Source organism: Eulemur rufifrons, chromosome 2, assembly GCF_041146395.1.
Source record: "Eulemur rufifrons isolate Redbay chromosome 2, OSU_ERuf_1, whole genome shotgun sequence".
Classification (NCBI taxonomy): Eukaryota; Metazoa; Chordata; class Mammalia; order Primates; family Lemuridae; genus Eulemur; species Eulemur rufifrons.
The window spans coordinates 48,980,171-48,994,114 of record NC_090984.1 but is presented as its reverse complement, the minus strand read 5'-3'; the positions used below and the strand labels follow the sequence as shown (position 1 = coordinate 48,994,114).

The 13,944-nt window shown below is 36.9% G+C and overlaps 1 protein-coding gene across 2 annotated transcripts in view; it reads left to right on the top strand.

Moving 5' to 3' along the window:
• SNAP23 (synaptosome associated protein 23) overlaps nucleotides 1–13,944 on the top strand; it is a 33,483-nt gene that overhangs the window by 4,194 nt on the left and 15,345 nt on the right. For both annotated transcript variants that reach the window (XM_069461111.1, XM_069461101.1), the window contains exons 2-5: nucleotides 11,648–11,750; nucleotides 12,294–12,335; nucleotides 12,745–12,793; nucleotides 13,523–13,640. In XM_069461111.1, the coding sequence (XP_069317212.1) occupies nucleotides 11,694–11,750; nucleotides 12,294–12,335; nucleotides 12,745–12,793; nucleotides 13,523–13,640 (266 nt within the window). In that variant the 5' untranslated portion in view covers nucleotides 11,648–11,693. The remainder of the gene's footprint in view (nucleotides 1–11,647; nucleotides 11,751–12,293; nucleotides 12,336–12,744; nucleotides 12,794–13,522; nucleotides 13,641–13,944) is intronic.

Here is a 13,944-nt window from a genome sequence, read left to right as displayed (position 1 = left end):
CTAAATAGTAGAATTTCTGTTTGCATCTTGGTGTTGGTTCCTTTTGCTGTGAATGAACTTAAGTACAGTACACAAGCTCACTTAGCTAAAGGTCACATCCTTTCTCTTCATTCAGAACACAACCTAGAACCAGAAAGAAAGTAAACAAAAATAGGCCATGCTTAAAGGATAGCTGTTGGATCTTCACTTGTCATGAATCATACCACCATCATGATTTTTGGTATTTAAAATACTGTCTGTTAATATTTTACTTCTTTTTTTTTTTTTTTTTTGAGACAGGCTTTTGCTCTGTCACATGGGCTAGAGTGCAGTGGCGTCATCATAGCTCACTGCAACCTTAAACTCCTGGGCTCAAGTGATCCTCCTGCCTCAGTCTCCCAAGTAGCTGAGACTACAGGTGTCAGCCACCATGCCCTGCTAATTTTTTCTATTTTTTGTAGTGACAGGGTCTTGCAATATTGCACAGACTGGTCTCGAACTCCTGACCTCAAACCATCCTCCCATGTTGGCCTTCCAGAGTCCTAGGATTACTGGTGTGAGCCACTGTGCCCAGTCTACTTCATGTTTTTAATTGTTTTTTTTTTAACCTTACCCTTGTCCAAAGTGATAATCTGTGAAATCATGATTTTGATGTCTTTTATACCATTTTCCTAGTATACATTATAATGAATATATAACTATTAAATGCACACCTTGCATATGTAACAGCTAAAATCATGTTCTTGGCCGGGCGTGGTGGCTCACGCCTGTAATCCTAGCACTCTGGGAGGCCGAGGTGGGCGGATCGTTTGAGCTCAGGAGTTCGAGACCAGCCTGAGCAAGAGCGAGACCCCATCTCTACTAAAAAAAAAATAGAAAGAAATTATATGGACACCTAAAAATATATATAGAAAAAATTAGCCGGGCATGGTGGTGCATGCCTGTAGTCCCAGCTACTCGGGAGGCTGAGACAGGAGGATTGCTTGAGCCTAGGAGTTTGAGGTTGCTGTGAGCTAGGCTGACGCCACGGCACTCACTCTAGCCTGGGCAACAGAGTGAGACTCTGTCTCAAAAAAAAAAAATAAATAAATAAAATAAAATCATGTTCTTGTTTTGCACTTTGAAAAATACTGCTTTGGGCCTAATCCACTTATTTTTAAAATAAAAAGAAGATTGGACTAAGGCCACTGGGCTTGAAAATTTTGTGAGCCATTTGATGGTGTTCATTACTGTGACACAATTCTAGCAAACTTATCTGGTTGCACCAGATGAAAGTAGATTAGAATAGCAAAGGGAAAAAAAAGGATGTTTGCTCTTTTGCATTTTTGTGGAATTAGTTGTGTCTCTTTTTTTTTTTCTGAATTAAGGCTTTTTTCCCCTTTTTTGATTCCTATATCTCAAACATTCTGGACATCTATTTTGGGGCTACATTTGCACTTTGCATTACGTATGTGTTAGCATTTATAATACATAATGTTGCTTGCATTCAAGGGTGCTGAACGTTTAATTCTAGTATTATATTTTGTTTCCAGATCTATAGGTTGAAAGATGAGCAGATGACAGGGACAGCTCTTTTCTTTGTTGTGGTGGGTAGGGACTTGAAACAGATGGAGCCAGTCAGTGCCTCCAACAATTGGAGGAAGTGAATTATGGAGCCAGGAAACAGCATGTAGTGTGCCTTTTTCAATATTGAGACTAAAAGGGCTCCATTTGCACTCATTTAAATTCACTGACATTTTGGTTTTGGTTTCAATTTGATTGTATTGCTACTGACATATTTAAATCATTAATCACTGTGTTTTTCTGGAATTCCCTCGTATTGATTTCTGTTGAGTTCTATAACTTAGATTTAAAGTTTGTTTTAAATTAATTTTGACAATGTTTTGACAATTGAAATTACTTTAGATGGCTGCTTAATGCTTATAAAATAAATATAAATTAATATAAATTAAAATAATATAAAAATCAAGCCAGGTACAGTGGCACACACCTGTAGTCCCAGACACTCAGGAGGCTGAGGCAGGAGGATCTCCTGAGCCCAGAAGTTTAAGACTAGCCTGGGCAACATAGCAAAGCTCTGTCTCTAAAAGTATAAAATAAAATTCAAACTTCTTGGTATAGTATTCAAAGCCCTTCACACTCTGTCTGGCAGACCTTCTGTCTGCCTTTTTTGTAAAATTAAAAAAAAAAATTTAAGAGACAGGGTCTAGCTCTGTCACTCAGGCTGGAGTTCAGTGGTGCAATCATAGCTCATTGCAGCCTCGAACTCCTGGGCTCAAGTGATCCTCTCACCTCAGCCTCCCAAGTTGCTGGGATTACAGGGATGAGCCAACCCACCTGGCTTTGTCTGCCTTTTAAAGCAACCCTGCCCTCTCTATACTACACACTCGTTATGTTCTTGGCTGACCACTGAGGCCTTACATTGTGGCATTTCTTTGGTAATTTGAAATCATAAATTTTTCTGGAGTTGATCATACTTGGATTTTGACTCACACAAATCAAAATAATGAGAGATGTTTAATAATTATTATGAAAAATTATAATAGCTTTATTGAGCACTGTGTGCCAGGCACTATTCTTAATATGCATAAGTTAACTCAATCTGTATAACACTTGAAGTAAGCATTATTGTTCTCATTTAATGAGGAGACTGAAGCATACAAAAGTAAACAGTAGTTGCGACTTGAAATCATTATGCCTCCGAATATTGAGTGCTTAACCACTATACTATATTGCTCTTTGTATAAACGAGAATACCACTCTTTCAATGTTCTATGGGGGATATTCTTTTCCAGGGACCTGAGTGTTTATGTTCTGTATATGTGGCTTCTGACTCCTGATATCAGAATATTTGAGAAGCTAAGTAGAAAGCATCTAAATGATCTTAGAATCAGAGCCAAAATATTTGGATGGTTTGGGTGAATATTTCTTTCAGGCAGGGTGAATCCTTGGCACTTATCCCCACTACACACTTGGTATCTCCCTGGCAGATACTGTACTTACGTCTGCCAGATTGTTTTTCTCTCTATCCTGGATAGATTGCCAGCTTCTGGCTCTTTAGCCTCTTTCTTATAGAGTATCCCCTTTCTGTTCCCACAGCCATTCTTGTAGACAGGGTTAATATAATGGATTATGATCAAAGCTACATCTGCCTCCCCAGGATTACTTAGAGTGAGTCACTTAGAGTGAAATTGTAGAAGTTCCAAGGTGGACAAGGACTTGAAGACCAGGTGTTGGACATCAAGCAGTTAAGTTAAAATAGGTGCCTCTGTAGAACTGAAATGTAATTTTGGTTTTCTTTTTGGTTCCTGATTTTTAGTGGTACTTTCCCAGTCATTAATGTGACTTCTGTCTTGAATCATATGCTTCAGTGTACTTTGAAACCAAGCTGTTTAATAGATATGATTCTGTGCTATACCTATTATATTTGCATAGTTTGGGGACCTTTATATAAGAATGGTTAAAGTTGTTCACTTAGAAGGAGGTAGAAAAGAAACTTGAGAGAGGAAGTAAGAGGAGGAAGCTATCCTTAACATAAATGAAACTCTTACCTAAATGCCTTCAGGAAAAATTAAATTTCCTAATCATAGTTTAATGTCTTTCTGGCCTAAACTAGAGTATCTTGGAATGCTCAAATCAAAAACCCATGGGATGAGGGAATAGTTTGCATATTCCCATAGTTTTTGAGTATGTGAATATTTTTAACTTTTCATATTAGAAATGGAATGTAGGAGCAAAAATATATTCCTAAAGAGAAACCAGCCAGGTGCCGTGGTGCACACCTGTAGTTCCTGTTACTTGGGAGGCTGAGGATGGAGGATCACTTGAGCCCAGGAGTTCAAGGCTGCAGTGAGTGAGCTATAATCATGCCACTGCACTACAGCCTGGGTGACAAAGCAAGACCCTGTCTCTTAGAAACAAAAAAAAAGCCCCAAAACTAATATGTAAAACAGTGGTTTTCAACCTTGGCTTAACTATACATTGGAATCTCCTGGGGAGCTTTAAAAAAGACTAATGTCTGGGGGGAGGGGGCATACAGAAACTGAGGAACACTGAGGTTAAACAACTTTTTTACAAGGTCACACAGTAGTAGAGTGACTGAACCCAGGCAGACTGCTGCAGAGTATGTCCACCCTCTGGAGATTCTGATTTAATTAATCTGGAATGCAGCATGGGCCTCTAGGTTTTTAAAGGCTCACCAGGTGATTATAATGTCCAGCCAAGGTTGCGAACCACTGCTTTAAAATTAAAATTTACTCTAAGCCTGGAGTTAGACTTGCTACTTGAAAAGTAGAAGCCGGGGACTTCATCTATGTACTTTTCTTTGGATAAAGCAGCTGCAGATTTGAATGACTTTGGTTAATGGATTTGGCTCTCTGCCTCCTTTTACTATGTGTGATAGTAATGGAAAGCACATACTCTGCAGCAGTCTGCCTGGGTTCAGTCACTCTACTACTGTGTGACCTTGTAAAAAAGTTGTTTAACCTCAGTGTTCCTCAGTTTCTGTATCTGTAAATTATGAAATATAAATACAGTATGTTGTGAGGATTAAATGAGCATATGTATGTATGTATATATTTGTATATTTTTTTGTATTTCTTAGAATAGTGCTGGTCATATATAAGTATTAACTATTATAGTTGTTACTGTGATTCCTCTCGATCCACTACCCACTATCTAAACTCTTTCAAAATGCTGAGCAAAGACTATTAAAAAGTCAGCTGCCATTTTTAAAAAACTTTTATATATGCTTGAATTTTTTTGTAATAAAAAGTTATGAAAGCATAGTGACCTTCATTTATTTATTCACCCAGCTTCAACAGTCATAGCCAATCTTATTTCCTCTATATCCCTACCTACTTTCCCACCTCTGAATTATTTTAAAGCAAATCTTACAGACTACCAATTAAATAGCTTCTAATTTCATACCTTTTTTTGGATCCTGGAGGACACTGATTTTTGGTAGGAAAGTTAGAGAAAGAGGATACTCTGGTGATCAGGGGCAATGACCCGAGATTGTACTCTAGGCTGGAACTGTTACAGCTTCTCTACCCCAGCTAAGTTCTCTGTTTTCTTCATGGAATCCTCCTCTTTTATCCACTTCTTAATATTTTGCCATGAAAGTACTAAGAACTTGTTCAGACCCCATTAGAACCCATTCCTGCTACCTACTGTGAAATATTTCCCAGCCAAACTTTACCAAGGACTTGTCCTCTAAACTTCTGTTAGCAGTGTTTAAGACAAATGTTCTGCTGTATTATTTCTATACTTTTATGGTTTGAAATGGATGATCATCTGTCAATGGATAGGTATGTTCTCACAAACATTATATGTGCCAACTGAAGACTTTTCTCAAGAGAAGATAAGAAATTGTATTATGTTTGTGAATCAGGGTCAGGAATTTATTCCTTTGTTTTCTATAATCTTATAAGTTTGTTTTCTTGGTTGTTATAAGCTATCATTTTATGATGAAAATAAATGTATGAAGTTTAAAAATAACTGCATTGCAAACTATTTGGAAAACTGGGGAAAGAAGAAGAAAAATCATTCTTAATTTTTTTCTAATACTACCTTGGCCAGTGGCAGTATTTTAGATTTTGTCTACCTATAATTTTTTTTCTCTTGGGTAATTATAGCACATATTTGTTTTTTTTTTTTTTTTTTTAGTTTTACTTTGTTCCCCTCATATAATCTAATCCCCCTTTTGTGGTGTCACTTTGTTCTTTCATTTTAGCCAGAAAAAAAAACCATTTAAAGAAATTTTTTTATTTTTTTAGGCATGCAAAGCTACATATTTTTGTCTACAGAGGTACCTGTGAATAGGAAACTTGGTTTAATGTAAACCTGTTTGATATCTGTCTTGATGTGTGCAGACTGATGAATGGCATGAAAATAGTTCATGTGTATATAATCTATACAGTAACATCAACATTAATATTCAAATTTAGCCTTGAAGATGGAACAATTAATCTTTAGTAGCTGTTATTTTTCAACTGCATTTACATCAATGTCACTCATATTTAACATTGTTACTTTATTTTTGTATTGCCTACTATTCATGCTTCAGTAATATTAAAATAATGGCTAACATTGAATACCAGCCATGTGTCAGCTACCATGCTTAGCATTTTTTGTGGATCCTCACCAAAAAAACCTATAAAAAAATGTTATCACTATTTTACAAACACAGAAAATGAGTTTTAGTGGGATTAGGTATCTTGCTCAAAGTGATACAGCAAACGTTGTGAGGCCAGAATTTGAATACTGTAACTCCCATTATACTACCTTGCTATAAACAGAAGTTCCACTTGTTGCAGATGCATTGGTTTCCATGAAAATCTAATCAGAATATGCCGAAGAGAATGCCAAACTTTATCAAACACTGTTAAGAGTACAGAAATATGGCACTGGGGAACAAAAGGAGGAGAAACAGTAGTAAACTTTGGAGCCAAAGGGACAACATGGGGCTTAGGAGTGAAGGGACTTCCTGAGCAGAAATGGGCAAACTTCAGTCTTGTTACTGTGTTTTTGTAGTATTCTATATATAATTTCCTTAATTTGTAAATTTAGTGACTGTTAGCTAATGATCATTTAACGGGCAATAATTTCAACAGTACAAAGTCCACAATGAAAAAAAGTTAAAAATAAGAGTACGGAAATAAACCCTATGAGTGTAACTCGTGGAGCATCTTCATTGTGATTATTATTATTTATTTTATTTTATTTTTTTTGAGACAGGGTCTCACTCTGTTGCCCAGGCTAGAGTACAGTGGCATAATCATAGCTCACTGTAACCTGAAACTCCTGGGCTCAAGGCATCCTCCTGCCTCTGCCTCCCAAATAGTTGGGACTATAGGTGTGCACCGCCATGCCCGGCTTATTTTTGTAAAGACAAGATTTTGCTATGTTGCTCAGGCTGGTTTTGAACTCCTGGCCTCAAGGGATCCTCTTTCCTTGGCCTCTTAAAGTGCTAAAATTACAGGTGTGAGCCACCACGCCCAGCCATTGTGATTAATTTTAAGAGAAGGACTAAAGCAGGAAACTAGGTAGAATAGTTTAACTGCAAAATCCTGTTTTTCAGTATAAAATAAATTATTTTTTTAAATCATTCTTAGTAGGACCCTGTGGAAATGATAGTGATTTAAAGTGCTCTTTCTTCTGTTACTTCCCACGTGCTGTACAGTTTTATGAATGAAGCCATATGGATCTTCCAACGCCTTATTTAAGTTACAAGGCCTTTGTTCTGTGCATTTCTTTCCAATGCTCTTATTTCCATTTTTTAAATTAATGTAGATATTTTCAAGTTCTAAAATACTGGAAGATAGCTGAAAACCTGATTACCCTTATCTTTATATTACTTCCTTCATTTTAACTGTCTTATTTGAGTCTGTGGAAGAGATAAGTTTTCATGGTCTTATTATGGAAGGCATCTGAAATTTTGACATGAGCCATCATTGGCTTTGCTTAGCCTGTTTTCTAATATTCAGCAGCTCTCGTATGATTTTATTTGTTAAGGTGGTACAGTCTACAGTAAGACCATTTACCAGACCATGAACTATGTTTGAAAGTAGATCAAGACTGGAATAATAAATCTACTCTTCACTGACTCAGTCATCTTAAGCAAACTTAAACTGAGCTTTAGCTTCCCCATCTATTAATATAAAATGGTATAATGAAGATAATGATGTATATAAATACTTAATAGGGTATTTGATGAATAGTAGGTACTCAATGAACATTCTTCCCTTGCCCAGGTTAAAATAGAAAAGAAGTTAGGAAAGTTAAATTAGGAATCTTCTAGTAAGCCCAAGTGAACATAGTAAGAGAGATAGGGTATAAAAGCACTGAGAAAAATCTTGCATTTTCCTCTCAGAGGCACACAATTAGCATAGTAGATTAAGTTCTCAGGAGCACTGGAAAAATAATAGATATTTACTCTATTAGAGTAAATCTAAGAAAAGTAAATTTAATGGTATCTTTATGTCAAGTGATGTTTTTTATCCCACTTCCACTAATTCTCTCTTCCCCAGCATTCTTGGTAAACTTTTCCTGATTCCGTGAGAAAAAAACTTCTTCAGATAATAATAAGTATGACTAAAGCTATGTAATTCTAGGTTACACTCTCTCTGACACTTCTGAGCAGATTTACAAAGGCCAGTAAGAACTTGAGGAGCATGATTCCCTGTCTCTCTTCGTCCTTCCCCTTGCAGTTCTACTTTGTCTTTCTTACTTCCTTATATAGTTGATCTGTGAACAATACGGGTTTGAACTGGGCGTGTCCACTTACACGCAGAATTTTTCAATCCAGTGGACTCTCCATACCAGCGGTTCTGCATCCACAACCAAACATGGATTGAACATAGTTTTGAGTTTGTACAGATTTTGGTATCCATGGACAGACAGTCTTGGAGCCAATTTCCCCCAGATACCAAGGGATGACTGTGCTATAATCATATGCTCAACTCCCTCAAGAATCCAAAGTAGAGAAATTGTAGGCAGCTGTGTCCTGATGTCAGCATGCCAAACACATCAGAACTCTGCAGATGCCCGATCCTTGTCTTGTCTGTCATCTGCTCAGGGGAGTAAAAAAGAAAAAAAAAAAAAAAGATTAGGCAGAACTTTGAGTGCACTGAAAGGGTGTGTCCTTCAAAATGATCTCATTACCATGTCAGTAGTGATTCTTCTCAACTATCTCCCAGCTACATCTGTTTTTTTTTTTTTTTTTTATTTAAAAGGCAGGATGGCTAGAATCTTCAGTTTTGACACAGGTCAGTTGTGCATTCAAGCCTCTCTAAACTCTTCAGAGGTTTGCTCGTTTTTACTGGGAAGATAGCAAATATTGACTTGTAATTGGTAAGGATACCTCTAGGAATAGAATTACAAAATTATATAATTTGAAATATCTAGGCTTCCTTATCCCAAAATGTCTCCCAACCCACAGGATACTGAAAACTTGACTAGGGGGTGCCTTTTCCAAGCACTAATTGATTACTGTGTGTTATTTTTCTTATCACTATCTTCTATTCTTGGTCATTGAGGAGTTATTCATGAGAAGGGTAGATAACCTTAGAGCCTACTGCCTGGGAAAGGCAGGTTTCGGAGAGGTATCTCGGCAGGGACTCTAGAAAGTGATGGAGAAATATGAGGTTACGTGGGCAGGCAGGTGGGAGTATTACAGAAAGGAACAGTGTACAAAAATCCAGAGGTGAGAGGGTGCAAAAAAATAAGTTCATTTTCTTGGCATAGTTGTAAATATGAAAGATTGACAAAAGAGGACCACTAGTATGGACATATGCATGATAAAGCTAAAGGCTCACAAGCAATTAGCAAATTAATAGCACATGGCTCCATTTATGCTTATATCTAATGAATGAACAGTTGTTAATTCAAGAGAGGCCTTTATATCCTGATTATACCTTAGAATATGAACCTTTTGCCTGAACCACTGTCTTACTATGCAAGCAAGATATGAAATAAAATTTGAAACTTAAATTTTTTTTCATGAGCACTAATAACTTTAATCAAGGCTCAAAATATATGTATATATATATATTTTTTTTAGACAGGGTCTGGCTCTGTTGCCGAGGCTGGAGTGCAGTGGTGTGATCACAGCTCACTGCAGCCTTGAACTCCTGACCTCAAGCAATCCTCCTGCCTCAGCCTCCCGAGTAGCTAGGACCACAGGCGTATGCCACCACGCCCAGCTAATTTTTTAATTTTTTGTAGAGATGGGGTCTTGCTATGTTGCCCAAGCTATTCTCAAACCCCTTGCTTCAGGCAGTCCTCTTGCCTCGGCCTCTCATAGTGCTAGAATTACAGGCATGAGCCACCATGCCTGGCTTCAAAATCTTAAACCTTAAAACAGTTAGGTATGACAGTATAATTACAACGGGACTCTAATTGCAATGCCTTCCTGTGCTGGGAATGTATATAGTCGCTTTTAGTGTTAACAAAGACGATTCTACTAAAAGTGATGGCCAGTAGTGAATCTACTAAAAGAGACTGGAAAGATTTATTTCTATGTGACTAGCAGGCTGTTGCAGATTATACAGTGCAATGGCAGTTTTTGGTTTGTGGTTTCTAATGGTTATTTGCAGGCTTTGTGCTACTGTTACCTATAGCTTTGTTTCTATGAGCCAATTAAACCCTTTGAAAGTACACTCTGTTTTTCTACTTATTTATTCATTCAACAGACATTTTCAGGGTACCTATTGTCACATCTTGTTAGGTATTAGAGATACCAGATAAAATAAAATCCCTGCCTTCCAAGAGGGTCTAGTCCATTCACAGATAATTAGGTTTCCTGCTTATCAGTGAGTACACTCCATGGCAGGGTTTCTCACCTCAGCACTTTGACATCTTGGGCCAGATTATTCTTTATGGGAGGGTTTTCCTGAGGAGCATTGTAGGATGTTTAGCAGCTTCCCTGGCCTCTATCCACTAGGTGCAATAACCATACACACACCCCCAAGTTGTGACAATCAAAAATGTCTCTAGGACCAGTGTGGCTCACACCTATAACCCTAGCACTCAAGGAGGCTAAGACAGGAGGATTGCTCGAGGTCAGGAGTTCAAGACCAGCCTGAGCAAGAGTGAGACCTCATCTCCACTAAAAATAGAAAAATTAGCCAGGCGTGGTGGCACAGGCCTATAGTCCTAGCTACTCAGAGGCTGAGGCAGGAGAATTGCTTGAGCCTGGGAGTTTGAGGTTGCTGTGAGCTATCATGATGCCATTACATGGGCAACAAAGCAAGACTCTATCTCAAAAAAAAAAAAAAAAAAGTCTCCAGCCATTGCCACATCCCTGGAGTAACTCCAGAATATGAACCAGACTTTATCTGTCATTGACAAAGAGCTTTGATAAATGACTTTTCAAAAATTTAATGCAAATGTAACACAGAAAACGTAGATCTGTCAAACTGTGCTTATTACTCCACATGACTTCTTAAAGAGGAATATACAATAATGGTACTGAATAACACCTATTAATGTTTTATTTTTTAGCTTGGGTATCTATGAGGTCTTCTTCTCTGTCTGAGTTACTACGTATAGGAGAATAATTGTTCGGTTTCTTAGGGACTTCGCTAAAACAACAAACAACACAAGGAATTGGAGGGGGAGAGTCTGCTCATAATAAAAATCTTAGTTCTTTTCTGAGCTCTTTGTACCAGCATTACTATTTTCTTATTAAGAATGAAAGTATTTCATTTTCTCCATTGAGTAGCCTGGACAACCGGCATATTTGATAAATGTCTCCTGTGTTTGTTAGGCACATGACTTTGAATTTTGCTATGATACTAACTTGGACTTTTCTTCACCTTATTGCTTTTCCATAGTCAGACTTAGGAAGAACATTGTACAATCAAGAAATTCATTTTATAGCCTTTTAAAGTTGTCTTCCAGTGATGCCTTGCTTGTCAAAGCAGAGAGACCACTCTCCTAATTAGAAAGAGAGTATTTCACTAGAAGTCCTAAAACCTGAGTTTTAGGTTCACTTTTGGAACTAACTAGCATTAAACATCCATTTAGCCTCTCTCTGTCATAATTCTTTATTTGTCATATAGACACATACATAAGCTCTTTTATTTTGTTTTCCTGACAAGTACCTAAATTCCATAAATCTACACTCTTTCCTCACACAAACTTTTGTGTATCCTTATTCTTATAGAATATCCGCATTTCCATTTCTGTGCCTGATCGAGTTTTGAGTCATCATGGATAATCTCTCATCAGAAGAAATTCAGCTGAGGGCTCACCAGGTTACTGATGAGGTAAATGTTTTACTTAGAATAAGTAATTAATTCTATTTCTGTTTTCACATTGGAGGGATGAGAGGGCATTCTTAGAGACCATTTTGGCCTTTTCCTAGTCCCTTTATATCAAAGAATACATTTGCCCCATAGTGCCATCGCTAGCACTTTTTTTTCCAACTCACCAAAAAACTAAATAAGTGAAAAGAATTTTTTTTTTAACAGTTACAACAAAGATACTCTATATCTAAGGAATTCTGACTTTTTTACTTAATGATTTCCTAATGTTTGTGTAATATATTTAGATTTCTATTAATACCTTATATTAAATTTTGTGGCTCCATATAATTTTTGTGACGCCCATTAACTCTACCATCTAAATTTTCTCTTAAGGAATACCTGGAAGGAAATAACTAAAAAATAGTGGTCAACTTTCTTTGTTTTGTTTGAAAGGGATGGTTGGGCTGGCAATTTTTAAAAACAGAGTAGCATCATGAATATGGCCTTTGGTAAGTTTTTTTCCCTACATAGTTTGGAATGCTAAAACTCTGTATTTTTTCCTAGTCTCTGGAAAGTACAAGGAGAATCCTGGGTTTAGCCATTGAGGTAAGAAAGTGTATAATCATTAAGTTAAATATAGAAATTTATAGGAGAGATACTAATTCCACTAGCTGGAATTGGTATTAAAGGGTACTGTATCAATACACTTTGTTATTTAAAACAAGCAATTGCTGAAATTGTCAAACAATGCATTAAAAGGCCTTTTCCATTTTTCCCTTTGACGGTATTGGCATATGACAAGGAAGATTAATTCTTCATGAGTTTGTGACTTAATTATTTTGGGGGATTAATATGTTTAAGTGTGTTGGTTTAACAATATTATTTCTATCTGTAGTTCTTCTGGGAACTTGTTTCTAAATGATTCTGTCTTGTTGTTTGTCAGTTCTTGTAGGTTTTGTTTCTGTTGTTTTTGGATTTTTTTTGTTGTACTATTGACTTTTTTCCCTTCTTTTAGTCTCAGGATGCAGGAATCAAGACCATCACTATGCTGGATGAGCAAGGGGGTGAGTTGAAGTCATGGCAGAAACTCTTAATTTGACTTAATAATTCCAAAAAGCCCTATCAAATGAGCCACATATAAATTTCAGCTTTTGGAAATTCATTTCCTTTGTAAGATAAGAGTGATATGTTTCCTTTTTTCTTCTGGTTTGAATTATGTCATGTTCACTAGTGATGGGGGAAACAATGCCCAACTATATACCAAGTATGTGTTAGGCCAGCATAGCTTATTATATGCATTGGTCATGGGTACATTAGACATATGATATTCTTGCATCATCCGCAGAAATCAAGTAAAATCCTAAAATAGGTCTATATTGAGATGAGCTTGGAAATGTTGGTTTGAGTTGACCCTGAGTAATTTGGTCTAGTTTTTATTAGTTTTGTGACAGCCCTCAGGTTTTGAGCCTATTAAATTAGAAATGCTGGGAATGTAGTCTGGTCAAAGTACACTTAACTTGGTTGTACGCATGATCTTTAAATAACCCTCACTTGCTCCTAGTGTACAAGTTTCTTAGAACAAATCTTTCTACAATACGAGGCTAGGTGCCTCAGGATCAACATGTGATTGTTTTCATGTTGAACAGCTTATAATACCTTCTGACACTGATATATTCCCTCAGATGGGTTACTGGTAGATTTGGGGTTAAAGTTTGATACTCTATCATAATAGCATTTTCTGGTTGACATTGTGAATGTAGCACAAAATGTAACTTCCACAACTTAAATCTTAGAACAACTAAATCGCATAGAAGAAGGCATGGACCAAATAAATAAAGACATGAGAGAGGCAGAGAAGACTTTAACAGAACTCAACAAGTGCTGTGGCCTTTGTGTTTGCCCATGTAATAGGTGAGTTGATAAATCAAGACCTTTTTAAAATAAATAAGCAAATAAGTGAGTGAGAGCACCCCTCCCCCACATTCTCTCTTCTCCCAAATAAAGTCAGACGTATGACTGGGCCTAAATGAGGAACTTTGTTAGATAAACTTAAGTTATTTCTCCTTCCGACAGATCAAGCTTTTCATAGAAATAGGGCGTGTTCACTGGAAACCATAGCTTAAATTTGACCAAGCCTGGGATCAAGTCCCAATTGCAATTAAAAAGGTTGGGAAATATATATCTGAATGATACAGAGCAGGATGGAGTTAGTATC